This window comes from Perognathus longimembris, chromosome 7, assembly GCF_023159225.1.
Source record: "Perognathus longimembris pacificus isolate PPM17 chromosome 7, ASM2315922v1, whole genome shotgun sequence".
NCBI lineage: Eukaryota > Metazoa > Chordata > Mammalia > Rodentia > Heteromyidae > Perognathus > Perognathus longimembris.
Window position 1 is genome coordinate 69530484 of NC_063167.1, and position 25036 is coordinate 69555519.

General features: G+C 41.0%; 1 protein-coding gene across 8 annotated transcripts in view; it reads left to right on the forward strand.

Moving 5' to 3' along the window:
* Hipk1 (homeodomain interacting protein kinase 1) overlaps nt 1–25036 on the forward strand; it is a 69980-nt gene that overhangs the window by 21169 nt on the left and 23775 nt on the right. For 6 of the 8 annotated variants that reach the window (XM_048351812.1, XM_048351813.1, XM_048351814.1 and 3 more), the window contains 4 exons: nt 7478–8555; nt 18894–19017; nt 22889–23008; nt 23995–24081. In XM_048351812.1, the coding sequence (XP_048207769.1) occupies nt 7478–8555; nt 18894–19017; nt 22889–23008; nt 23995–24081 (1409 nt within the window). Of the gene's footprint in view, nt 1–45; nt 65–7477; nt 8556–18893; nt 19018–22888; nt 23009–23994; nt 24082–25036 lie in introns of those variants that run through there. The other 2 variants (XM_048351818.1, XM_048351819.1) reach the window with 2 other exon arrangements.

Sequence of the window (25036 nt, forward strand, 5' to 3'; positions counted from 1 at the left end):
CCTGGCTGACCTCAAACTCCAGCTCAAGGGATCCTCCTGTAGCTGGAACTACCAGGAGCCTGATGTGAATCCTTTTTTGTTTATTTTTTTTCCTAGTATCCCTTTTAATTGTTGAAACAAAGCTCCTAGATGCCTAATGTTTCTTTAGCACATAATTTGGTACTTAAAAAAAGTTACATAGCTGAGGCTTTGTGGCTTACTTGTCTGTAATCCTAGGTACTCAGGAGGCTGAGATCTGAGGATTGTATTTCAAAGCCAGCCCAGACAGAAAAGTCCCAGTGCAACTCTTATCACCCATAACTACTCAAAAAAGCCAGAAATGGTGCTGTGGCTCAAGTGGTAGAGTGCTATTCTTGAGCACAAAGAGGCTCAGGTACAGCACCCAAACCCTGAGTTCAAACCCCAGGACCGGCAAAAAAATTAATAAATAAAATTACATTATTTTTTTGGAGGTAATACCACTTTTGCAGCATTCTGAGGTCACTGAAGATAGGGAAGGCAGCATTCTGAGGTCACTGAAGATAGGGAAGGAAACTTGCATTTCTTTTGATTTTGAGGGTACCTGGTTCTGTGCTTTCCCACATGTTTAATAGAAAAGATTCAGATCTGAATTCCTTGCTGGCATTTCTGCTCATGTTAGCTATGTGTGAAACTTCATAGGCTTTTTTGAGTCTCCTTTATTTCCATCTTGGATTTAGGGGTTTTAGAAAGATCTGTTAGCTATGAAAGTCCTATGTTCTCGTTCTCTCTCTCCCTCTCTCCCTTCTCCCTCTCCTCTCTCCCCTCTTCCCTCTCTCCTCTTCCCTCTCCCCCTTCCCCTCTCCCCTCTCCGGACATTGTGTTCTTCTCCAGCCAAAAATGTATTCATGTTCTACACAGTTACTCATTTTGTCACATCCCTTGGCATGTTGGCAAAAGTTATCTTATTCTCTGTGAAAAGACTTTCACCCCCATCTGCTAAACTATTGTTACTTTACTTAGATCCTGTTTTCCTTCTGCCTCTACCAGCCTATCTGAATGAAATTCTCCTTCTCAATATTATTTATACTTTTTGCTATTTTCTGCTTTCTTAATTTGACCTTGTTTTTGTGCCTGAAACTCCTCAAGGCATGGTTTTCATTACCTTTTTCTTTGCACAAGGCACTTTTCTGTCCCTCCCTCCCTCCCTCCCTTCCTTCCTTCCTTCCTCCCTTCCTTCTTTCCTTCCTTCCTTCCTTTCTTTCTTGCCAGTCCTGGGGCTTGGGGCTCAGGGCCTGAGCACTGTCCCTGGCTTCTTTTTGCCCAAGGATAGCACTCTACCACTTGAGCCCCAGTGCCATTTCCAGCTTTTTCTATATATGTGGTGCTGAGGAATCGAATGCAGGGCTTCATGTATACTTGGCGAGCACTTTACCACTAGACCATATTCCCAGCCCAGCACTTTTCTTTTTTCCATTGCTACAGATTTGTTTTTCCAAATCAATCTAAGAGAATTATTGAAATTTAAGAAAGCATCCTGCTCTAATAGAAGGAAAGCCTCCTTCAGCCAGTTTACTAGTTTACTAATATCTGCAGCTTAAATTTTATTTTATTGGGCTGGGGATATGGCCTAGTGCCAAGAGTGCTTGCCTCGTATATATGAGGCCCTGGGTTCGATTCCCCAGCACCACATATACAGAAAATGGCCAGAAGGGGCGCTGTGGCTCAAGTGGCAGAGTGCTAGCCTTGAGCAAGAAGAAGCCAGGGACAGTGCTCAGGCCCTGAGTCCAAAGCCCCAGGACTGGCCAAAGGAAAAAAAAATTTTATTTTATTAATTTTAAGAAGTTGTACATAGGAGTTTTAATTCATATCTTTTATAAATCCCTTTCTTCACAGGTTTTTGGTTTTTGTTTGTTCTGAGGCTTGAACTCAGGGCCTGAGCACTGTCCCTGGCTTCTTTTTGCACAAGGATAGCACTCTACCACTGAGCCACTTTTTATTTTCTGGTGGTTAATTGGAGATAAGAGTATCAAGGACTTTCCTGCCTAGGCTGGCTTTGAACCACAATCCTCAGATATCAGTCTCCTGAGTAGCTGTGATTACAGGCATGAACCACCAGCGCCCAGCTAATAACTTTGTTTAACGAACAAAATAGAGGTTAGTTTAAGTGTGATGAAGTATAAAGCAACCCAGGGTGCAATGGGAACCCTTACTGGGAATCTGACCCAATATGAAGAAGCCTAGTTGTGAAGGCTTTTCAGAATGTATTTGCTAAATTCAACTAAGGAATAATCCAGCTATAGGAAAACAATTTCCCTCTCATGTGCTGGAATGTATACTAGAACTTATGCATATCTGTGTACATGTCACCTAAAGGCAAGTGTTAAGGAAAGAAATTAGTATATAGGATTGCTTTTCTGTTATTTAGGTCACCAGTTATTACATTGTTTCAAAGAGGCAAAGATGACACTGAACAAAAGCAGCGGGAATTTATTAGAAGTCTGTTAGGGAAAAATTATTAAGTCTTGGAGGTCACACCTGGCCATTCCATTCGAGGTTCTAATATTGGAATTCCTGGTGGTAGGATTATCTGTCTACCTAGAGTACTTAACAGTTGGGGTACCCAGTAAATGATGTTTGCTAATGTGACTGTGCCATGAAGTGGGAAACTTATTTTGAATGTTTTTTTTTTTTTTTTTTTTTTTGGCCAGTCCTGGGCCTTGGACTCAGGGCCTGAGCACTGTCCCTGGCTTCTTCCCGCTCAAGGCTAGCACTCTGCCACTTGAGCCACAGCGCCGCTTCTGGCCGTTTTCTGTATATGTGGTGCTGGGGAATCGAACCTAGGGCCTCCTGTATCCGAGGCAGGCACTCTTGCCACTAGGCTATATCCCCAGCCTATTTTGAATGTTTTTCAAAGTCTAATTTGAGTAGATCTCCAGTTCTCTCTTGAGCATTAAGTACAAATTCCAGTAATCTTGTGCCTATCACCTCTAGTGTGGAATTAGTGCAGTGGGCATATTTGCCATTATACTGAGATGATTAAGTTCTGGGAAGTGAAGTTTGAAATAAAGAGACTTTGTTGCTGGAGTCAAGAGGTACATTTCCAGGAAGTCCGAAATAACATTTTAATTTACTGGGAGCTTGAGTTGAAAATATTTGTAATTTTAAAAAATCATTTTTTGCCAGTCCTGGGCCTTGGACTCACGGCCTGCACACTGTCCCTGGCTTCCTTTTTGCTCAATGCTAGCATTCTGCCATTTGAGCCACAGCACCACTTCTGGCTTTTTCTGTTAATGTGGTGCTAAGAAATTGAACCCAGGGCTTCATGCATGCAAGGTAAGCACTCTACTACTAAGCCATATTCCCAGCCTTAATATTTGTAATTTTTATAACAGACTCTTACACATAATAAAATTTCCACAGATATTAATTCTGTTTGTAGTTTGTTTGGGAGGTCTTGCTAGGATGAGAATTGTATCTCCATTTGCAAAGGCAAATGGGGATGTCTTTTTTCCTTTTTTTTTTTTTTTTTCTGACTGGGGCTTGAGTGAGGTCCTGGGCTCTATCCGTGAGCCTCTCTATGCTCATCTAATATTATTATTTATATTACTTATCATTTATAAGACAGTAAGTTGGCAGTAACATTATTGTGATAAATTTAGGATTTTTGTTGTTTGTTTTGCTGGTCCTGAGGCTCAAAATCTAGGGTTAGGCTCTTTTTTTGCCCAAGGCTAGCACTGTACCCCTTGAGCCACAGTACCACTTCTGGCCTTTTCTGTGATTAATTGGAGACAAGAGTCTCATGGACTTTCTTACCCAGGCTGGCTTTGAACAGCATGTGAGCCTCAGCTTTCAGCCAGCCTCCCGATTGAGTAGGATTACAGGTGTGAGCCACCAGCTCCCGGCTTAAATGCAATATTTTTAATGAATAGTTATGAATACTTATTTTTTTTTTTTTTTTTTTTTGGCCAGTCCTGGGGCTTGGACTCAGGGCTTGAGCGCTGTCCCTGGCTGCTTTTTGCTCAAGGCTAGCACTCTGCCACTTGAGGCACAGCGCCACTTCTGGCCATTTTCTGTATATGTGGTGCTGGGGAATCGAACCCAGGGTCTCATGAATATGAGGCAGGCAATCTAGCCACTAGGCCATATCCCCAGCCCATGAATAGTTTTTTAAAAGGTATTATATTTCATGCCTTTTCAGAATAAACTTTATAATCCCTTAATTTTAGACAGTTGGTACAAACTGCAAATTTTATATTATTTCACTAAATATTTTTAGTTACTGAAAATTGTGATGTTTCAGATAGATCAATAAAATGGGTTCAACAGATAAGAGGAAAACAATGTAGATGATTTACTTCCTTGTTCAGTCTGGCTTAATTTTACGATGATAAATACTTTGTATATATTAACTGGAAATTTTCATAAAGAAACTATTTTGCTTCGGATTTTTCTTTAATTTGATATTAGTGACGTGGATAGATTTCTATTCACTATTAAAGGACAGTGGCCTTAAATTTTAACTTATGCTTTCTTCAAGGTCCAGATAAATTACGGAAACTTCCTTAAAGTAAGCCCAAACCACATTTTAGTTGGGAATATATTCTTCTTACTGACTCCAGTGCAGAGGTGTTTTAGTTATAACAAGGCACAAAGAAATGTATATAGGAGAGTGAAGCAGGACCTTGTGTGCTTTAGACAAGAGCTCTTCTACTAAACAGCATCCCCAGCCCTACACATTGCCGTGTGTGTTTGTGTTTGTGTGTGTTGGTCCTGGGGCTTGAACTTAGGGCATGGATGCTGTCTCTGAGCTTTTGCTCAAGGTTAGATAGAACTCCACCACTTGAGCCACAGCTCTGCTTCTGCCTTTTTGATAGTTAATTGGAGAAGAGTCTCACTAACTTTCCTGCCTGTGGCTTTTAGCCACAGTCCTCAGATCTCAGTTTCCTGAGTGGTTCAGGGTGCTGTGGGAAACCATGGTACAAGATGATTGTGGGGAGTGTGTTTTGCCTGGGGGAGAGGCGAGGGAGGGAGGAAGAAAGAAATGTCAGGGAACAGTACTCACCACACCAGTGTCTACCACATCAGTGCCTAGAATTGAGAGTATGTGAAGTGGCCCTACAAGAACTAAAGAAAGAGCTAGGTGAGGGATGCATATCTATAATCCCAGCACTTCCAGTAACATAAAGACTGAGCAGGAGTACTGCAGGTCAACCTGGGCTCCACATTTCAAAACAAACTAAAGAGGGAAGGGTTGGAGTAGAGAAATCAAAGTGACATAATGTTGGAAAGTAGCACACAGATATGGTAGAGCTTGTTAACCTTACGCTCAAAATAGTGGAAGATCCCTGGGGAAAAGGGAAAAGAGATAGTTGTCTGATTTGTGTTGTTTAAAAACTGAATTCCATGAGTGCTTTTAAGGTGATTAATTTTGAGGCTATTAGTAGTTTGAACTACAATGGTATCAGTAGAGGTAGAGAAAAAAATGGATGATTTAAATGTATTTATGAGATACAATTGTACACAATAGACATGGAAGAATAGGGACAGGAATTTGGAGGATAATGCATTAAATATGTTTCAGGAACTACCACTTTACCTTGATTAAATAATTGAAGTCTCAAATAACCCTGTGAGATAGCTATTGCCACTTCCTCAGTGTTTTGGATTAGGCATTGGATGTGTGATGTCATCTTGTAATGGAGATTGAAAGCTGAAGTGCGAGGGCAGTGGTTAACTTTGAATTTGAAGTGTCTTTAAAATGTCCCAAGTTGCAGTATCAAGTGATCATTTGAATTTAGAGTTTGGATGGGGCAGGGAGGGAAAGGTGTCTGAATTAGCAATGGAGATTTAGACTTGCATATAACCAATCCTGGGCTGTAATACTGAAAAGAGAGAGGTGAAGAGAAAAGGACTTAATCTGGAGCTCAAAGCCTCTGAAGATCAGATGGCAAGTAGGGTGCAGATAATATGAAATTCTATATATTGGGCTGGGAATGTGGCTTAGTGGTAGAGTGCTTTCCTAGCATGCATGAAGCCCTGGGCTCAATTCCTCAGTACCACATAAACAGAAAAGGCCAGAAGTGGCGCAGTGGCTCAAGTGGTAGAGTGCTAGCCTTGAGCAAAAGAAGCTCAGGGACAGTGCCCAGGCCCTGAGTTCAAGCCCCATGACTGGCCAAAAAAAGAAGGAAGAAAAGAAATGGTTTGTATTCTTTGTCAAATGCTTGGAATTTATTATGAAAAAATATCTTTGGGTCTAATCTTTGGCCTGAGTTTGAGGTATTGATATCTAGAACAGCTGGATGTTTCTCACTTCCCCTTTATATTATGGTTTTTTGTTGTTGTTGTTGTTGTTGTTGTTGTTGTTTTTTGGTGCAGGTCATGGGGCTTGAATTCAAGGCCTGTGCGCTGTCCCTGAACTTTTTGTGCTTGAAGCTAGTACTCTACCACTTGAACCACAGCTCCATTTCTGTGTTTTGGTACTTAATTGGATATAGGAGCCTCATGGACTTTCTTGCCTGGGCTGACCCTGAACCTCCATCCTCAGATCTCAGCCTACTGAGTTTAGTTAGGATTACAGGTGTGAGCCACCAGAGCCCAGCTTGCTTTGATGTTTTTTTGGGGGGTGGGGTTCACTTATGGGGCTTGAACTCAGGGCCTGAGTGCTGTCCCTGAACTTTTTCACTCAAGGCTAGCACTCTACCACTTTGAGCCACAGCACCATTTCTGGTTTTCTGGGGGTTAATTGAAGCTAAGTCTCACAGTTTTTCTTGCTCAGGCTGGCTTCAAACTGCAATCTTCAGATATCAGCCTCTGGAGTTTAGTAGCTTAGGATTGTAGGTGTGGACCACCAGTGGTTGTTTTTTTGTTTTTGTTTTTTCCTGCTGAGTTAAATTATCACACTGTAGAACAGACTGGCTTGAACTTGCTATGTAGTCCAGGCTGGCCTTGGTGGGAAGCTTACAGGGGGTTCATCACCAGACTCATCCTTTCCCCTCTCTTTTATTTATTTTTTGGTGCTGGTCTTGGAGTTTGAACTCAGGGCTTGGGTGCTGTCCCAGAGTTTTTTTTTCCCTCAAGGCTGGCATTCTATCACCTGAGCCACACCTCCACTTCTTTTTGTCTTTTTTGCTGGTTTGTTGGAAATAGGAGTCTCATGAACTTTCCTTTCCAGGCTGGCTTTGAACCATGATCCTCAGATCGCAGCTTCCTTAGTAGCCACAATTACAGGTGCGAGCCATTAGTGAGGTTTTCTTCATATAGAGTAACTTTCTGAAGTTCTTCAGAAGATTCTTTCCACCCATCCTTGTCACCAACCTGATTACTTTCTTTTGTCAGTTTGTATCAATGGTCCTTTTCAAATGTAACATTCTGGAACATTTTTGGGGTTGGCTCATACAATATATTGTTGAACACTTCTCATGTTTGGGAGAACGGGACATGACATTTCTTTTCACTGTGTACTTTCACATATGTGTCTTATCCCTGTAGTCTGGTTCATTTTTCTTTCTCTATGTAGGTATGGCATCACAGCTGCAGGTGTTTTCCCCCCCATCAGTGTCGTCGAGTGCCTTCTGCAGTGCGAAGAAACTGAAAATAGAACCCTCTGGTTGGGATGTCTCAGGACAGAGCAGCAGTGACAAGTATTACACCCACAGCAAAGCCCTCCCAGCCACCCAAGGGCAAGCTAGCACCTCAAACCAGGTAGCAAATTTCAGTATTCCTGCTTATGACCAGGGTCTCCTCCTCCCAGCACCCACAGTAGAGCACATTGTGGTGACAGCCGCTGACAGCTCGGGCAGTGCCGCTCCATCAACCTTCCAAAGCAGCCAGGCCCTAACTCACAGAAGCAACGTTTCTTTGCTTGAGCCATATCAAAAATGTGGATTGAAAAGAAAAAGTGAGGAAGTTGACAGCAACGGTAGCGTGCAGATCATAGAAGAACATCCCCCTCTCATGCTGCAAAACAGAACCGTGGTGGGTGCTGCTGCCACTACCACCACTGTGACCACCAAGACTAGCAGTTCCAGTGGAGAAGGGGATTACCAGCTTGTCCAGCACGAGATCCTTTGCTCTATGACCAACAGCTATGAAGTCTTAGAGTTCCTTGGCCGGGGGACATTTGGTCAGGTGGCAAAGTGCTGGAAGCGGAGCACCAAGGAAATTGTGGCTATTAAAATCCTGAAGAACCACCCCTCCTATGCCAGACAAGGACAGATTGAAGTGAGCATCCTTTCCCGCCTAAGCAGTGAGAACGCTGATGAGTATAATTTTGTTCGTTCTTACGAGTGCTTTCAGCATAAGAATCACACCTGCCTTGTGTTTGAGATGTTGGAGCAGAACTTGTATGATTTTCTCAAGCAGAACAAGTTTAGCCCACTGCCACTCAAGTACATCAGACCCATCTTGCAGCAGGTGGCCACGGCCTTGATGAAACTCAAGAGCCTGGGTCTGATTCATGCTGACCTTAAACCTGAAAACATAATGCTGGTCGATCCAGTTCGCCAACCCTACCGAGTGAAGGTCATTGACTTTGGTTCTGCTAGTCACGTTTCCAAAGCTGTGTGTTCAACTTATCTTCAGTCGCGCTACTACAGGCAAGTGGAAAATACTGAAAAGCATGTGCTAAGCTGGAGGTCTTTCCTTACATTTAACACCTTAAGACCACAAAACAGATTAGGAGGAAGTATTAAGGTTTACTGGAAGACCTGCTTGCCCTTGCTAGGCAAGTCTTCCAACACTTGGGCCTATTCTTTTTTGCTTTTGTTATTGTTTGTTTTTTGCCAGACCTGGGGGTTGAACTCAGTCTCTGTCTCTGAGCTTCTCTGTCCTCAAGTCTAGTACTCTACCACTTGAGCCACAGTGTTACTTCCAGCTTTTTCTTAGTAGTTTATTGGAGATGAATCTTACAGACTTTCCTGCCTGGGCTGGCTTTGAGCTGTGATCCTCAGATCTTAGTCTCCTGAGTAGCTAGGATTACAGGTGTGAGCCACAGCACCCAGCTGTATTTATTTGTGCCGGTACTGGGGCTTGCACCCTGGAACTCCCTTGAACTCTCAAGACTTGACTTTTTCCTTCAAGGCTGGTGGTCTACCACTTGATCCATATTTCAGTTTCCTACTTTTTGTTGGTTAAATGGAGATAAGAGTCTTAAGGACTTTCCTGCCAGGGCTCTCTTTAAACCATGAGCCTCAGATCTCAGCCCCACCCCCCCCACCCCCCCAGTAGCTAGGATTGCAGGTGTGAGCCACCAGCACCCAGTTTTTTCATTGTAGTTATTTTATTTTATTGTTGGTTGTGAGATTCAGGGCTTGGGTACTATATTTGAGCTTTTATTTTTGCTCAAGGCTAGTGTTCTACTACTTTGAGCCACAACTGTTATTTCTGGTTTTCAGATGGTTAATTAGGGATAGAGTCTTATGGCCTTTCCTACCCTGGCTGGCTTCAAACCACTGCAGATGTGAGCCACCAGCAGCATCTAGCTGTTGTTATTTAGGTAGAGTCTCTCATTGTGCCTGGGCTATCCTAGTCTACGATCCTATTTACATGTTTTCCGAGTAAGTGGGATAACAAGAACAGCTTCAGTGCCCAGATTTTTATTGGTTGTTATAGTAGTCTCTCAAACTTTTTCTTTAGGTATGCCTTGAACTGTTATCATCTGATCTTCACCTCCTAAGGAACTAGGATTGTTGGTGTGACCCAACTTTTATTTTCTTTTTTGCCAGTCCTGGGACTTAAACTCAGGGTCTGAGCACTGTCCCTGGCTTCATTTTTGTTCAAGGCTAGCACTCTACCACTTGAGCCACAGCACCATTTCTGGCTTTTTCTATATATGTGGTGCTGAGGAATCAAACCCAGGGCTTCATGTATACAAGGCAAGCACTCTACCACTAGACCATATTCCCAGCCCCATGACCCAGCTTTTTGCACACACACACACACATACATATATATATATATTTATTTATTTATTACATGAATATATATGACATGGACATGTGGCCTTCCTTTCTGAAATTTTACTTAGCACTGGGAAAATGAGCTCAGTCTGTGAAGGTATTACTAGTTGAGTTTTGCAGGCATGTGTTTATTTCTTTACTACCATTATTGTTCTTCAGTTTTTCCATTTTGAGGAATTGTTAAAATATAATGATATTTATTTACTGATAATGAGTTTGAGCATATGCTGCTTTTTTTTTTTTTTTTTTTTTTTTGCCAGTCCTGGGGGCTTAAACTCAGGGCCTGAGCACTGTCCATGTCTTCTTTTTTTTTTTTTTTTTTTTTTTTTGGCCAGTCCTGGGCCTTGGACTCAGGGCCTGAGCACTGTCCCTGGCTTCTTCCCGCTCAAGGCTAGCACTCCGCCACTTGAGCCACAGCGCCGCTTCTGGCCGTTTTTCTGTATATGTGGTGCTGGGGAATCGAACCTAGGGCCTCGTGTATCCGAGGCAGGCACTCTTGCCACTAGGCTATCTCCCCAGCCCTGTCCATGTCTTCTTTTTGCTCAAGGCTAGCACTCTACCACTTGAGTCACAGCGCCACTTCTGGCTTTTTCTGTGTATGTGGTGCTGAGGAGTTGAACCCAGGGCTGCATGTATGTATGCTAGGCAAGCACTCTACCACTAGGACACATTCCTATCCCCTGCTGCTTTTTTTTTTTTTAAAAAAAAAAAACCTTCCAGGTCCATTCTTGGCAGGTAAAATAGCTTGGAAATATCTCTAGATTTAACTCTGGCAGCTTTTTATTTTTTAGATTTTTTTCTATACTAATGAGAATTGTATTAGATTATGCTCTATGTTTTAATATTCTCTATAGCATTTGTACTTACTTGGTTACCTTAGGATAATTATGTGGACATTTTTCCTGTACTTTTTGGATATTCATCTGTTTTTTCATAAAGTTATCTATTCAAGTCTTCTGTCCATTTGGTTGCTTTTTGTTGTTGGAGATTTTAATATTTTTCAGATATTAATAGACTATGATTTGCAGATATCTTCTCCCATTGCATAGGTTGCCCTTTTGCCTATTGATGGTGTTATTTATTTATTTATTTATTTATTTATTGCCAGTCCTGGGGCTTAAACTCAGGGCCTGAGCACTGTCCCTGGCTTCTTTTTGCTTAAGCCTAGCACTCTACCACTTGAGCCACAGCTTCACTTCCAGTTTTTTGCTGGTGAATTGGAGATTCACTGATGTCTCACTGATTTTCTTGCCTGGTCTGGCTTTGAACTGTGATCCTCAGATAACTCAGCCTCCTGAGTGAATAGGATTTACAGGTATGAGCCACTGGTGCCTAACTTGATGTGACAGACTTCGAGGTCTAGTTGTCTATTATTTCTGTTGTTGCTTACCTTTTCGATGTTATGTCCTTGATAATCATTGCGAAATTCATTGTAATGATTTCTTCTGAGAATTTTAAAGTTTTAACTCTCTCTTTTTTGGGGGGGATGGGGGGTTGATCCTAGGGCTTGATCTCTGGGCCTGGCCACTCTTCCTGAGCTCTTCAACTCAAGGGTAGCACTCTACCACTTGAACCACGGTATCACTTCCAGTTTTCCAGTGGTTAATTGGAGATAAAGAGTCTCCTGGCCTTTCCTGCCCAGGCTGGCTTTGAACCACAATCCTCAAATCTCAGCCTCCTGAGTAGCTAAAATTAGAGGCGTGAGCCACTGGTGCCTGGCTAAATTTTAACTCTTTTTCCTTCCTTCCTTCCTTCCTTCCTTCCTTCCTTCCTTCCTTCCTTCCTTCCTTCCTTTCTTTTTCTTTCGCTCTTCCCTCCTTCCCCTTCCTTCCTCCCTCTCTCCTTCCCTTCCTTCCTTCCCTCAGGTACTCTCATTTGGCTTTCCACTCAAGGCTGGTGCTCTAGCACTTGAGCACGCCTGTATTTCTACATTTGTGCTGTGTGTGCGTGTGTGCGTGCGCGTGCATGCAGGTCCTGGGGTTTAAACTCAGGGCCTGGTGCTGTCCCTGAGTTTCTTTTGCTTAAGGTTAGCACCCTACTACTTGAGCCACAGTACCACTTCCAGCTTTTTGTAAAATTAGAGATAAGCATTTCACAGACTTTTCAATCTGGCTTTGAACCATGATCCTCAGATCTCAGTTTCCTGAGCAGCTAAGATTACAGGTGTTAGCCACTGATGCAGGCTCCTATATTTGCTTTTAAGCAAATTTTTAGCATATAGTACAAATACACTACCCACACATAGAGTACAAATATGCCCAAATTCTACTGGTGCACTTAGTCCCTCTGAGCACTTGGGAGTTAAGAGGCTGGTCATAACTGAAGTATGAGGACTTAGATCTATTTGAATCTCTTCAGTGCCTCAGGTATTCTTTAACTATTTGTGTGCCTTCAAAGATAGGAACAGAGTGATTCAAAACTAAAAAAAGGAAAACCAAAACAGATACAAGATGTTTTTATGAGATCATCTTTAGCTGTATGCCTTCAAAGATAGGAACAATTTAAGACTGAAAAAGGGAGAACCAAAAAAGATACAAGATGTTTTTATGAGATCATTTTTGATGGACTTTCCACTTAAAGGCTAAAAGATTTAAGAGTTGCTGGCTGTTTAACTTTCTCTACTATGTAATTTACTTGGATAATTTTCAGTGTTAGGTTGTTGATCTTTGTATTTTTTCCTTCTCCTTTTAAGCTACCATAAGAATAATTTTTGGGGGTAGCGGGGAACCCCACAGGACCTGGGTACTCTCCTAGAGCTTTTTTGCTCAAGACTAGCATTCTAGCACTTAAGTCACAGGTCTACTTCCAGCTTTTTGATGATTGTTTAGAGGTAAGAGTTTCATAGACTTTCCTGTCCTGGTTGGCTTCAAACTGTGATCCTCAGATCCCAGTTTCCGGAGTAGCTAGGATTATAGGCATGAACCATTGCTTTTTTTTTTTTTTTTTTTTTTTGGCCAGTCAGTCCTAGGGCTTGAACTCAGGGCCTGAGCACTGTCCCTGACTTTTTGCTCAAGGCTAGCACTCTGCCACTTGAGCCACAGTGCCATTTCTGCCTTTTCTATATATGTGGTACTGAAGAATCAAACCCAGGGCTTCATGTATGTGAGGCAAGCACTCTTTATGCCATAGTCCTAGCCCTTGCTTTTGTTTTTATAGAAAACAAGGCTTTCATTTTTTTTAAACTTTTCAACAAAGCTTCCTGTAAATCCAATCTAATTGTTAACTACAAGGTTAATTTCAGGTAGAACTAAGTTTATTTCCTAAAGACAGGAATTCATTCTGTTTTTTACTGAAAAATGACTGTCTATACTGAAATTCAGCATACAGAGGGTGTGACTTTGCTTAGGATTTTTTTTTCCTTATTTATTGTAAAAGTGATGTACAGAGAGGTTACAGTTTCATACTTAGGCATTGGATACATTTCTTGTAGTTTGTTACCTCATTCCCCCCCTCCCCCTTCCCCCTTTCCCTCTCCCCCCATGAGTTGTTCAGTTGGTTTACACCAAACAGTTTTGCATTTGCTTAGGATTTAACATGGATGTTCCTTGGGGTTAGAGTAATGGTTAATAATGTGCTAAATAAAGCAGATGGAGTAGAATCTCAGCCTTCCTTCCTTCCTTCCTTCCTTCCTTCCTTCCTTCCTTCCTTCCTTCCTTCCTTCTCTCCCTCCCTCCCTCCCTCCCTCCCTCCCTCCCTCCCTCCCTCCCTCCCTCCCTTTTTTGCCAGTCCTGGGGCTCGAACTCCAGGCCTCAAACTGGCCACTGTCCCTGAGCTTCTTTTACTCAAAGCTCTACCACTTGAGCCACAGAGCCACTCTGGCTTCATATATATATGCATCAAACCCAAGGCTTCATGTATGCGAGGCAAGCACTCTAGACTAAGCCACCTTCCCAGCCATAAGTGGTTTGTTTGTTTTTTTAACTTTGGAGGAGCTTTTTTAGTATTTAGTATAGTATAGCGCATATTTAGTATAGAGTAAAGGTTGAGAAGGCAAAAGGCTATTTCTTCTACTTTGCTATAGCAATCAGAACCTGTTTAGTGTTTTTCTTTAAGGATGGGATGTATTTTTTTTTGGGGGGGGCCAGTAGTCCTGGGGTTTGAACTCAGCCTAGGCACTGTCTCTGAGCTTCTTTTTGCTCAAGGCTAGCACTCTATCACTTGAACCACAGTGCCACTTCTGGCTTTTTCTGTGTATGTGGCACTGAGGAAACAAACCCATTGTAGGCAAGCGCCACTAAGTCGCATTCCCAGCCAGATGGGATGTATTTTAAAGAGATTTACAGTAGTCAGGATAGCAAGTAAGGCCATTTTGCTACTGAAATGGATACTACCAGATTTTTTTTTTGTAATAAGTTGCTTTCCTCTGTTTGAGTAGATAATCTCTTTTACTTCTCAGTTGTTAGAATGATAGAGATGAAAAGGGACCTAGAGAGTAATTATCTAATTCAGCCTTCATTTTGTCCAGATGAAGTAGAACTAGGGTTTTTTGTTTTGTTTTTGTGGGGTTTTTGCCTGGTGCTAGTAGCTAATTACTGTAACTCTAGCTACTTGGAAGTGGAGGTTATGGTGATTGTAGTTTGAGGTTAACGCAGGCAGAAAAGTCCACAAAACCTGTTCTTAACCAAAAGGTGGATACATGGTGCTTGTCTGTTATTCTAGTGATGTAAGAAGCCTAATGGGATCACATCCAAGCATTTGTTCCACCACTGAGGTGTATCTCAGCCCCTGCATAGATTTATGTTGAGGAATTAAGAAATAATACAGGCCAGGCACTGGTGGCTTGAATCTATAATCCTAGCTACTGAGGAGGCTGAGATCTGAGGATTGTAGTTCAAAGCCAGCCTGGGCAGGAAAGTCCATGAGACTTTTATCTCCACTTAACCACCAAAAAATCAGAAGTGGTACTGTGTCTCAAGTGGTAGAGCATTAGCCTGGAGCTGAAGAGCTCAGGAACAGTGCCCAGGCCCAGAATTCAAGCCCCGTGACTTGGGGGGGGGGGGGTTGGGGAGGGGGAGAGAGAGAGAGAGAATGAATAGAGGCCCAATTGTATCTAAGACTTACATCTTAATTTAGAGGTTTTTTGGTTTTTTGTGTTTTTTGTTTTTTGCCAGTCCTGGGGCTTGGACTCAGCCCAAGCATCACTTGAGCCACAACACCACTTCTGGCCTTTTCTGTTTGTGTGGTGCTGAGGAATCGAACCCAGAGCTTCATTCATGCAAAAGCAAGCACTCTACAGCTAAGCCATATTCCCAGCCCCCTAATTTAAAGTTTTAAACATTCAGTCTTCAGAAAGGCAAACCTGCTATACAATGTTTGAATGTTTGGTAAGGAAGAAAAAAGCTTTTGTCTTCTTGTTCCTAGAGTCAGGCCCTAAAGAAGAAAAAGCCCTCATGAACCCAGTGAGCATCTTCATTGTATGTTTAATGCTTTTTTACTTTTTGTTTGATATTTTTGGAACAGCGGCACTTCTGGTTTTCTGGTTGTTAATTGGAGTTAAAAGTCTCATGGACTTTCTTGCCTGGGCTTGCTTCTGCTTCTGTGATCCTCAGATCTCAGCCTCCTGAATAGCTAGGATTATAGGCATCTGGCATCTGACTTCAGCTTGCTTTTGTCATTCCAGAAGCAAAATGAAACCAAATAAGCAAAACAATTTCTATCAATCTTTGTTTTTGTTTGTACCATTCCTGGGTTTTGAACTCATGATGTTGCTGAGCTTTTTCCACTCAAGCCTGCAGCTCTACCACTTTAGCTACAGCACTAGTTCCTGCTTTTTGGTGGTTAATTGGGGATAAGACTCTCTTGAACTTTCCTGCCTAAAGCTGTCTTGGAACCACAATTCTCACTTCTCAGCCTCCTGAGTAGCTAGAATTAATAAGCATGAGTCTCCCTCTCCTATACCGTCCTGGAGTTTGCTTGGTGAACAAAATCATAGATTGTATCAAATACTTTTAAAACATGGTAATAATTCTCCCTTAATTGTCAAGTAGAATAAATCTGAATAGCCTGGGTCTTCTGTTATTTCAATGTAAGGATTAGCTTTTATACCCTGTGGAGTTCCTTATCTACCCTGTTTTCCAAGGGCTACTATTGATATAAAATTACCTGGGATATCTTTAAGGGAAAATATTTTTATTTTATCTCTCCATGTTCATTCAACTCTCAGTCCCAACATACACATATAATATAATAGGTATGTATTATTTGAAACAAAAGTGTGCTAGGCAATGGCTCTATATCAGCCATTTAGATGATTTTTTTTTTATAGAGATCTATTTTTTCAGTTTTCCTCCTGTTAACATGAGGGAATCTGGCCATGTACTTACAGATCCAAATTCCATGACTTCAAAGAAGGAACAGAAATTTTGAGAAAATGGTAAAGTTGAGACCTTCCCTCCAGGTTGCCTGGTTTCTGCTTTAGTGGTTGGGTAGCTTCAAAAAGGTTATTTAACCTTTAAGTGCTTTGTCAGATGGAGACATGCAGATAATGCTTTTGTCTCAGAATCTAAGATGCTATTGAAGCAGTATATACCCCTAAGAAAGTAAAAACATTACCATTGAACTAAAATAAATCATCATATTTCAAGAATTTTAGTTCAGAAAGTAAAAAGCATTGCCACTAAAATATACTATATTTGTAAGGATCTTAAAAATTTTCAGAGATGTTAAAGTATAAAAAAAATTATAGCTTAGAATTGGTGACATACAGGGAGGTGGGAATGAGGGAGGAGGTAACAAATAGTACAAGAAATGAACCCATGGCCTAATGTATGAAATTGTAACCCCTTTGTACATCATTTTGATAATAAATAAGTAATTATTATTAAAAAAAGAATTGGTGACATACAAATATCTATTTTTAGAAGATTATTATAAAGATTAAGCAACATTTATAAAGGACTTAGAACAGTGCACAGCATGTCACATTTTGTTTTGGTGTTGCTTTTACCTTCCCTTTTTTTTTTTTTTTGGTTGTTGTTGAATAGGTATTAGACCTTTGCTCATACTAAGCACTCATTCCACTGAACTGTATCCTCACCCCCTGCCATTCCCTTTTGAACCTGCTTTTTTAAGATTCATTGTACTTTGAGAAATGCCCATGTGTGCATAACCATACATACCTATTAGATTTATTAGTTACACACATAACTTGTGCTCCTTGACAGTCTTAATTCTGCAGTCAGACTGCCAATTTAGATCCTTGCTCTGCAGTTTATTCACTGTGACTTTGGGCAAGTTAGTCTCTCTTTGCCTTAGTTTCCTCCTTTATAAGTGAGAATAATTTATTTTGGATGTACTCAAGTACGAAAGGTTTTTAGTTTATGGATTACCTTCTTTTAAGGTTCCTTAGTGTTACATTTATTACTTGAAGCATTAATGTAAATGAATATTTACAAAAGAACAAAGTCCAATATTTTTTAAATGATAGTATAATAATGATGATAATAATTGTTATTATGTCTAACATTAAGACAATGTTTGCTGGGTACTGGTGGCTCACACCTGTGATTGTAGTTACTCAGAAGGCCGATCATGGCTGAAAGCCATCCCAGGCTGGAAAATTCATGAGACTCATGTCTCCAATTTACCACCAGAGAACTGGAAGTGGAGCTATGGCTCAAAGTGGTAGAGTACTTAACTTTGAGCGAAAATGCTGAGGGACGGGGCTGGGGATATAGCCTAGTGGCAAGAGTGCCTGCCTCGGATACACGGGGCCCTAGGTTCGATTCCCCAGCACCACATATACAGAAAACGGCCAGAAGCGGCGCTGTAGCTCAAGTGGCAGAGTGCTAGCCTTGAGCGGGAAGAAGCCAGGGACAGTGCTCAGGCCCTGAGTCCAAGGCCCAGGACTGGCCAAAAAAAAAAGAAAAGAAAAGAAAATGCTCAGGGACAATGTCTGGGCCCTGAGTTCAAGCCCCATGAAAGACTGGGGGAAAAAGATTATTGTATGCTACACAGTGTCTAAAAAACTTTAAAATATGTATTTAGACTTCACAACAACCCTGGATGATAGGTACTCTTTATTTATTAGGGACCTGAGCACAGAGAGCTAATGTTAATTAAATGCCTCTGCATCAGGGGCTGGGAATATGGCTTTGCATACGTGAAGCCCTGGGTTTGATTCCTCAGCACCCCATATATAGAAAAAGCTAGAAGTGGCGCTGTGGCTCAAGTGGTAGAGTGCTAACCTTGAGCAAAAAGAAGCCAGGGACAGTGCTCAGGCCCTGATTAAAGCCCCAGGACTGGCAAAATGAATGAATGCTTGCTTGCTTGCTTGCAGCTATTAAATGATGGAGTAGGATTCAAACCTAGGCAGCCTAGATGTAGAGTTTGTCATCAACCACCATATGTCTTCAGAAACATTTTTTTCACAAAGGATATTGGCCATGCCATTTAGTCGATAGTTTTAAAATAATTTCAAAAGAGATATAATCCTAGCTACTTGGGGACAGAGGCAAAAGGACAGTTTAGTTTGAGGCCTTCCTGGGCCAAGTTAGCAAGCCTGCCTCAGAAACAAAGTAAGACACTAAAAGTCTAGGGACATAGCTTGCGTAGGTATATAGTGCTTGCCAAGTGAGGCTCTGGCTTCCATCCCTAGAGTGATCTTTTTTTTTTTTTTTGGCCAGTCCTGGGGCTTGGACTCAGGGCCTGAGCACTGTCCCTAGCCTTTATTTAACTAATAATCCTGAGCAGTGTTCTGTTTCAGAAGTGTGAATGTGTTTATTATTGAACATCTCCCTGAACTTTACTGAGATTATATATTGTTTCTCTATAATTAAAATCCTGAGTTCCAAAGCATAACTGGCTTCGAGGGTTTTAGGTGACTATTATACATCAAAGATTCTCAGTTTTATTAAACAAATGTACCTTAATTTTATTAAATAAATGTAACTTTAGTCAATACTCTGTTGGGATTTAGTGAACATAGTTAATTTCCTCAAATGTTTATTTTTTACCTGATATTTTTGTTTTTGCTAGAGCCCCTGAAATTATTCTTGGATTGCCATTTTGTGAAGCTATCGATATGTGGTCACTGGGCTGTGTAATAGCTGAGCTGTTTCTGGGATGGCCTCTTTATCCTGGTGCTTCAGAATATGATCAGGTAAGAGTTTGTACCTGAATGGAAGTAGAAAGCACAAGTAATGACTCCTTGAACAACGTGGGCTTTATTAAAGTAAGTGTATGGGTCTGAATAGATGCTTTTTGTTCAGATTTGCAGTTATTTGAAAAATACTGATGAACTTCACAGCCTTGAAATACGTAGAAAAGTTATATCATAAATGCACAAAATATACATAGATAAGTGTTTTACATCTACTACCATAAAATACACAGTCAATTATAAAATCCTAAAAATGAGCGGAGTCCCAGTGGCTCACACTTAAAGTCCTTGCTACTTAGGAGGCTGAGATCTGAAGATCACAGTTCAGAGCTATCCCCAGGCAGGAAAGTCTATGACATTCTTATCTCCAGTAGAGCTTCATGGCTGTTAGGCAAGCACTCTACCACTAAAGTACATCCCCAGCCTGCACAAGCTTTTTTTTTTTTTTGCCAGTCCTGGGACTTGAACTCAGGGCCTGAGCACTGTCCCTGGCTTCATTTTGCTCATGCTTAGCACTCTACCACTTTTCTGTTTATGTGGTACTGAAGAATTGAACTCAGAGGTTCATGCATGCTAGGCAAGCACTCTACCGCTAAGCCACATTCCCAGACCCACAAGGTAAAATTTTTGAGAGGGGGTTAGGATAACAAAGGTGAAAAGGATGAACATGGTAAAAAAGAATCAGCAGGTAGGAAAATAGAACAAGGAAGCCTGTTGAAATAGTAAATGGATAGTAATGAGGGGATACACAGTATCTATGCATGGAAATGTAACAATGAAATTCCCTCTTGTATAATTTATGCATGCTAGTAAAAAAGTAGTAAGCTAAAATTTATCAAAACTTGCAGAAACATAGATATACGTTATGCCATTCACAATTGGGACAAATGTTAGGAGACATAAAGATGTATAAACTTAACTGCAGCATGTACTGTACCACTGTAGTGATTCCCTTCACCTCTTTGTTGCTTGGGGTTGGGAATGTGACTTAGTGGTAGAGCATTTGACTAGTGTGCATGAAGCCCTGGGTTTTGATTCCTCAGTACCCCATAAACAGAAAAAAAAAAAGTGGTGCTGTGGCTCAAGTGGTAGCCTTGAACAAAAGACACTCAGGGACAGTTGCCTAGGCCAAGTTCAAATCCCAGGACTGGCAAAAAACAAACAAAAAACACCTTTTTGCTGCTGTGGTGAGCTCAAGTGTAGCATATATTAGCATGCTTCATGGTTTAAACCTTTTCCAGTAAATTGCCTGTCAAAAGAAAATCTCTCTGTAGTTCTTGCTTGTTTTCTTTTTTTAATATACAGTCCATCACATAAATAATTAACACTTGTAAGTTTAAGTTACAGTAGACTGCCCCTACCCTTCCCCTGTCCTCTAGATATGGTGATATCATTTTAGCCCTGTTCTTTCAGATACTGTTTCCATAGACTGAATCCTTTCCTGTTCTTTTTTTCCTGTCTTTTTTTTTTTTTTTGCCAGTCCTGGGCCTTGGACTCAGGGCCTGAGCACTGTCCCTGGCTTCCTTTTGCTCAAGGCTAGCACTCTGCCACTTGAGCCACAGTGCCACTTCTGGCCATTTTGTATATATGTGGTGCTGGGGAATCGAACCCAGGGCTTCATGTATATGAGGCAAGCACTCTTGCCACTAGGCCATATCCCCAGCCCTCCTGTTCTTTTTTTTCATTAAGGAGTTAGCAACTAAAGCCTTGCCTCCCCAAGGAGTTTCCCCTCACAGCCCCAGTTCCAGCCAAATGACTTTCTTGGGGTTTTTTGTTTTTTGCTAGTCCTAGAGTTTATACTCAGGGCCTAGGTGCTGACCCTGAGCTTCTTTTGCTCATGGCTACTCTGCCACTTGAACCATAGCATCACTGTGGCCTTTTCTGAGTAGTTTGTTGGAGGTAAGAGTCTCGCAGCCTTTCCTGTCCAGGCTGGCTTTAAATTGATCATTGGATCTCAATAGCTACGATTACAGGCATGAGGTACCAGCACCTGGCCTTTGTTGCACTTTTTTAGACCTCCATTTTATTTTTCAGTATGCTCAGTTTGAATTGTCCGTTGTGAAAGCTATATGAACACAAGAACTATGACTGTTTTTAAACATTATTGCTGTTTGCCTCATTGGATATTTAGTGAAAGAATGAATGAGTATGCACTACATATAGTTTTAAAAAACTACTTTTTTTTAATGTGTGTGCTGCTCCTGGGGCTTGAACTCAGTGCCCGGATGCACATTGTTCAAGAGCACTCTACCACTTGACCCACAGTGCAACTTGTGGCTTTTTAGTGGCTAATTGGAGATAAAGAGTCTCACAGACTTTCCTGCTTGGGCTGGCTTTGAACTGTGACCCTCAAATCTAAGCCTCCTGAGTACAGTAACTAGGATTTCATGACCATCACGGCAGAGGCCCCATCAAACACCAACTTTGGAAATCTCTGTTCATGAGAGAAGAGTGAAAAGGGCACATAACTTTCTTTTGTTACTGTGAACTAATTTTTTCTTTGGGGACCTTCAATGATTGTACCACACATAGTTTAAGAGCTGTTTTCCTAGCTTGTGACAAGTGATTACTATGTGTTGACTGAGTTAGAAATAATGTAAGCTAAAAAGCTCAGTGGAGTGTTAAGGTATGGGGGATGGCTATTTGAAGTAGAGAAGTTCTTAAGCACTCTAGAACTCAAGAAAGACACTTAAGGAAATTTTTTTTTAATTTTAATTTTTATTTTTTTGGCCAGTCCTGGGGCTTGGACTCAGGGCCTGAGCACTGTCCCTGGCTTCTTTTTGCTCAAGGTTAGCCCTCTGCCGCTTGAGCCACAGCGCCACTTCTGGCTGTTTTCTATATATGTGATGCTGGGGAATCGAACCCAGGGCCTCATGTATATGAGGCAGGCACTCTTGCCACTAGGCCATATCCCCACCCCTTAAGGAAATTTTTGCTAGTCTTTTTAGGTTGGTAATACATTAAAAAAAAGAAAAAAAAGAAAGAAAGCTGGGTGCTGGTGGCTCATGCCTATAATCCTAGCTACTCAGGAGGAAAACATAATTCATGAAAAAGATTATTAGAAGCTATTCTGATTTGTCCTAGAATCTCCTAGAACCTAAAGGTTTTGAAAATCTTTATCAGAAGCCTAAGAAAAAGACAGAAAAGATTACACTCAAAAGATTATGATGTCTGTAATCCCAAGGAGGCAGAGATTGGGAGAATTGTAGGTTTTTTCTAACCTGGGCAAAAAGTTCATGAGATCACATCAGAACCAATCAAAAGCTGCCTCAAATCATCTATGCAGGGGGATCACAGTCCAGGCTAGTCTTGGCATAAGTGTGATATCCTGTATAAAAAAAAAAAAAAAAGGCTGGGGGAAAAGAATATGGCTCACATATGTGGTAAGGCGTCTGCCTAGCAGGCCTGAGTTCAAACCCTAGTATTGCCCCCAAAAATCTGTAAAACCTCAAAGCCAGCTTTCCTTAAGTAGCAGGCCTTATAACACAGAAGTTACTGAATAAATATGTGAATGTTACCTATGGATGGATTCACAGGTAGCTTTTAGTCCTACTTATCAGAGATAACTTTCTTTGCAACATCCTCTTTCTTTTGACTAGTTAATACTTTTTTTTTTTTTTTTAAGTTTTTTGTCAGGGGCTTACACTCAGGATCTGGGCACTGTCTCTGAGCTTTTGTGTTCAAGGCTAGTGCTCTACCACCTTGAGCCACAGCTCCACTTCCGGTTTTCTGGTGGTTGACTGGGATCTCAGCCTCTGAATAACTAGGATTACAGTTGTAAGCCACCAGCACCTAGCTAGTTACTACTTTAGTTAATACTTTTAAATTTCTTTTCACTCCAGATTGATAATTGATGGTTTTGATATTTCAGATTCGTTACATTTCACAAACACAAGGCCTGCCAGCTGAATATCTTCTCAGCGCTGGAACGAAAACAACCAGGTTTTTCAACAGAGATCCTAATTTGGGATACCCACTGTGGAGGCTTAAGGTCTGTCTTCCCACTGCACTGCCCATTCATGTACTCCCCACCTCTAACTTTGAATTCAGGCTTTAGTTGTTAAATCCTTGACTTGGAGGAGGAGAAGGAAGAAGGTATGTTTGAAGAATTACTTCATTATATTCATTGAGCATATTCTTGGTTAAAAAATAAGATAGCCAGCCACTGGTGACTCATGCCTGTAATTTTAGCTTCTCAGGAGGCTGAGATCGCAGTATTGTGGTTCGAAGCCATCAGGGCAGGAAAATCTATGAGATTCTTATCTCTACTTAGTCAGCAAAAAGCTGTAAGTGGAGCTGTGGCACCAGCCTTGAACAAAAATGCTCAGGGATGGTGCCCAGGCACTGAGTTCAAGCCCCAGAACCAGCACAAACAAAACAAAACAAACATAAGATAATGAAGTGCTGACTCAGCTGAAATTTATGTGTTTAGAATCAGAAGTTGCAGGGGTAGGGGTGGATGAGATGGGTAATACAGTTTAGTGCTCACAATTAAGTGAAATTTAGTAATGACTATTTAGAGTATTCTCAGTAAGCATGATAAAAGGACCTAATTTTCTACTTGCCCACATATAGGCCTTACATGTTTCCTTGCATCAAGCACCTACTTTTTAGTTTTGAGCTTCCTCTTTTAATTTGAGAAATCACTGAGTAATTTGATTTAATTCTGTAACACACTGCCTCTGAAACTGTTGAGCTATTAGCATTGACATTATCAGTTCATTTCAAAGTAGCTTTAAGAGAAAAATGGCACTGTACTTGTTCACTGGACTTGCTTCAGGAACTGTATGGCACTGTGGTTTGCATGCTTATTTGTCTTACTGTTGAAAGAGTAGCCAGGTATTAAGGACACATTTGTCTACTATAAGAGTTTCTGGTTGTAATCTGTTTCATCATTGGTTGACAGGATGACAGCACTTGTCTCTTTGTGTTCCAACTTTAATTTAGTAAAATGTGGAAATAACATATTTTTTGTAGACACCTGAAGAACATGAATTGGAGACTGGCATAAAATCGAAAGAAGCTCGGAAGTACATTTTTAACTGCCTAGATGACATGGCTCAGGTAAGAATGGCAGGTTCAGGAAATGAGACATTCATATGGTTCTTTAATTAGATACATTTCTGTTGGTGATAAGAAAGACAGACTTAGCTTGTTGTCTTTTTTTTTTTTTCCCAACTTGAAAGAAAAAGTACAGTGGTGTTCTGCCATGTGTTATTAGAACACCTGAACCCCAATGGTAAAGTACCTAGTACCTATAACCCAGACTGCTTAGAAATCTGAAATGCTGACATAATAAAACTTAAGGCTTTCCACATTTTGGAGCATTTATATTTGAGGTATTGGAGTTGTAGATCTATGCTCAGTTGGTAGTTATGTCCATACTCTATTATTATTATTATTGTTTAGGTATATAAAGAAGTTACAGTTCCATAAATCAGGTCACGAGTCCAATGCTTATCCATGTCACCCCTCTCATCGTTCCTGTGCCAATATTTTTAAATCCAAATAGCTCTGAAATCTGAAGTACTCCTGGTCCCAAGCTTTTCATATGAAAGGATATTCAACTTGTGTATATTTCACTTTTGCTTTTGTTTGACTGGTCTTGTTATGTATCATTATTTTAAAACATTTTTTTTATTAAGTTTCTTTCTTATCCCGTTTTTCTCTACTAAATAAGTAATTGCTTAAGAGCTAACATTTAATGAGAGTGCTTATATTTAAAATTCAGTTTAAACACTTTGCACTAACATTGTCAACAACAGAAAAAGTTACATTTATATAATAACAGTAGTTTTTGCTTAACTTGTATGTTCCTTTTTTTTTTTTTTTTTTTTGCCAGTCCTGGGGCTTGAACTCAGGACCTGAGCACTGTCCCTGAGCTTATTTTTGCTCAAGGCTAGCACTCTTCCACTTGAGCCACAGCACCACTTGGGTTTTTTCTGATTATGTAGTGTTGAGGAATTGAACCCAGGGGTTCATGCATGCTAGGCAAGCACTCTACTGCTAAGCCACATTC